The 2,494-nt window shown below is 51.2% G+C and overlaps 1 protein-coding gene across 1 annotated transcript in view; it reads right to left on the minus strand.

The window, feature by feature from the left end:
• utp11 (UTP11 small subunit processome component) overlaps positions 1 to 353 on the minus strand; it is a 119,561-nt gene extending 119,208 nt beyond the window's left edge. The window contains exon 1 of the mRNA XM_020511329.2: positions 210 to 353. Within this exon, the coding sequence (XP_020366918.1) occupies positions 210 to 272 (63 nt within the window). The 5' untranslated portion in view covers positions 273 to 353. The remainder of the gene's footprint in view (positions 1 to 209) is intronic.
• Between the last annotated feature and the right edge of the window lie 2,141 nt (positions 354 to 2,494).

Below are 2,494 nucleotides of genomic sequence, written 5' to 3' on the forward strand. Positions count from 1 at the left end.
GGAAAGCTGACGTTTCGGGTCTGGAGCTTCAGCTGAAGAAGGGTCTAGGCCCGAAACGTCAGCTTTCCTGCTCCTCTGATGCTGCCTGGCCTGCTGTGTGCATCCAGCTCTACACCTTGTTTATCCCAGTTCCAGCAGTGACATTTTGGCAGCCACTGATTCAAGTCTCTTTCCCCAGGACCCTGCCAGAGGCCCACCCGAGCACTTACCTGACTCCGCTCCTGGTGGACACGCTGCACCGACTTCTGCGCCTTCCGAAAAGCAGACGCCATCTTCACCCTCGTAACGGACGGAGACCCCACCTGGCCGAGACTCTACTTCCGGCTCACGAATAATAGGTCATTTCCGGTGGAGAAGCGGCGCCTACCCATGATGCTTCCCCGTGAGGGGAAATCTCTGGAACGCACCCCCAAAAAAAACCGTGGGCGTGGTCCCCTTGGGACCGCCTAGAAAGGCGTGGCTTACTCCGGGAACGCCCCTAGATGGGGCGATGATTCTTTAGTAACGTTACCGATGGCGGGGCGTTACGTCATTGGATCCGCCCATCGGTGGGCGGGGTTTAAATCCCGACACATCTCCCCCCGCACACCCCACCTTGCGGCAAACTGGAGAACTGCAACCCTTTCCTCCACCGGCAGCGCAAAGTTCCCAACACAGACGGTGTAATCTTGCAGATTTATTCATATTATTTGTGATGTACACTCACCCAGACTATGAAATCATATTTTGTTCACATCTCCAACACTTTTAAATGGGACAAGACTACGTAATGCTTGTTTCCTAAAAGAACCCATAGTACTCAAGAAGAAGCCAACACTTTTCAAGGACAAGACACAGACTTACAGGGGTCCAAGTGATGTGGGTGATGGAGAGATTTGGGGCAGAATCGGATGAGAAGTCTGGTAAGACTGATCTCAATGTTCAAAGCAACGCACTGCATCTTTTAAGCTTTTGCCAAATAGAGAGGCATGTTTCACGAGACAGCTGAGTTGCCACTTAAGGGGCTTTACTGGCTTGCTAGATAGAATTTATTAATGGCCCAACTTGCCTCATTAATGTTCAGCATTCCAGCTTGCCAAATACATTGAACAAGTTAGACAACTCAAATCCTCGACATGGAAACCAGAGCTGGTATCTAGTGACTTCAGCTCACTACAGGCTGCGAGGTAGTCTCCATATTGCTCAGCACCAAACTACATCTCAGGACATGAATCCGGGAGCACCAGCCACACGACGCCATGGGCATTAGTATCTGACATTTGCCAATCCCTCATGGACATCATGGCGCTCCCGTGATCCACTTACAGGCTGCTCAGGAAGGACAGATACATACCGCAGGGCACATCAGTCGCTGGCATTGAGAAGCTGTTGTAAGGACACCATGAATGCACAGATTGGGACCCAGTTCATGGATTGGACCAGACTGCATCTTGATGCTGCTCACTTGCTCTCTTAGTGGTCGCTGCCTTAGAGCTTACCTGCATACTCACATTGTCCATGTCTTGCCCTGCCTTGATGAGTAAGGGGATTAAGGATTATGGGGAGAAGGCATGGTTGTGAAACACATCAGCCATGATCGAGTGATGGAACAGGCTCAATGGGCCAAATGGCTTAATTCTTCTCCTATATCTTATGGCCTTATTGGCCTTGCAAATTAGTACAGTCAAACAAACAGGGGCAGCTTGCCTTGCTGTCAGCAGTCCTCAATCAAGGGTGTACATCCTGCTGTGTGGCAGTGTGCTACATTAGTCTCACACCTGTACCATGTACCAGCAGCTTATGCAGCAAACACACTAAATATGCAGCAAGAAGGCTGCCAATGTCTGAAAGGAGCAGTCCTCACTGGAGTCCATGAAGGCATCTGTCAGCCAGGGCAACCTGGCACAGTAAGTCAAGGGCAGCTTTCTACCCCAGTGCAGGTGATTAGCGATGATTGGGCATCCAGTCGGGGTGTTCTTGTTCAGGGAGTCTGCGCCTCTGCAGCCCATTGAGTGGGTCATGGTCAGTCCTGTGGCTCCATAGCAGTTTGCTGGAGGCTCAAACAGACATAGAGGCAAAACAATGACATTTGTAGAAATGTAACAAATAACACACATTGCAATGTCACCCATGCCACCAGCATTCCCGCAATAATGCTTCTTCTCCTTCCCACCACATGCAGTGTACATTCTGTTGGCCCCAGAAGTTTGGTTGGGTGGCCAAGGGCACATTTGCGTCCGGATGGGGTAGACATTGCCAGAAGCAAGTGAACCTTCTACAGCCACAACTTTCAAGGGTCAGTGGGGACAGGCAGGGTGGAGGCAGAGGTAACCACCATCTCTGGTGTGTCTGGAGAAGAAATTTCTAGGGGAGCGGGTAGTGGTTCCTTGCCTGGCTGCGTATCTCTTGGCACTGCCCTGTCTTCTAGTGAGGAAGGGGCACCAGGAGTGCGCGCCTAAGGACCAGTGCATGAAGAAATGGAGTGTGTCTCTCCAGCTGACCCTGAGCGTGCTAG

The sequence above is a fragment of the Rhincodon typus genome, chromosome 27 (genome assembly GCF_021869965.1).
Source record: "Rhincodon typus isolate 14 chromosome 27, sRhiTyp1.1, whole genome shotgun sequence".
Classification (NCBI taxonomy): domain Eukaryota; kingdom Metazoa; phylum Chordata; class Chondrichthyes; order Orectolobiformes; family Rhincodontidae; genus Rhincodon; species Rhincodon typus.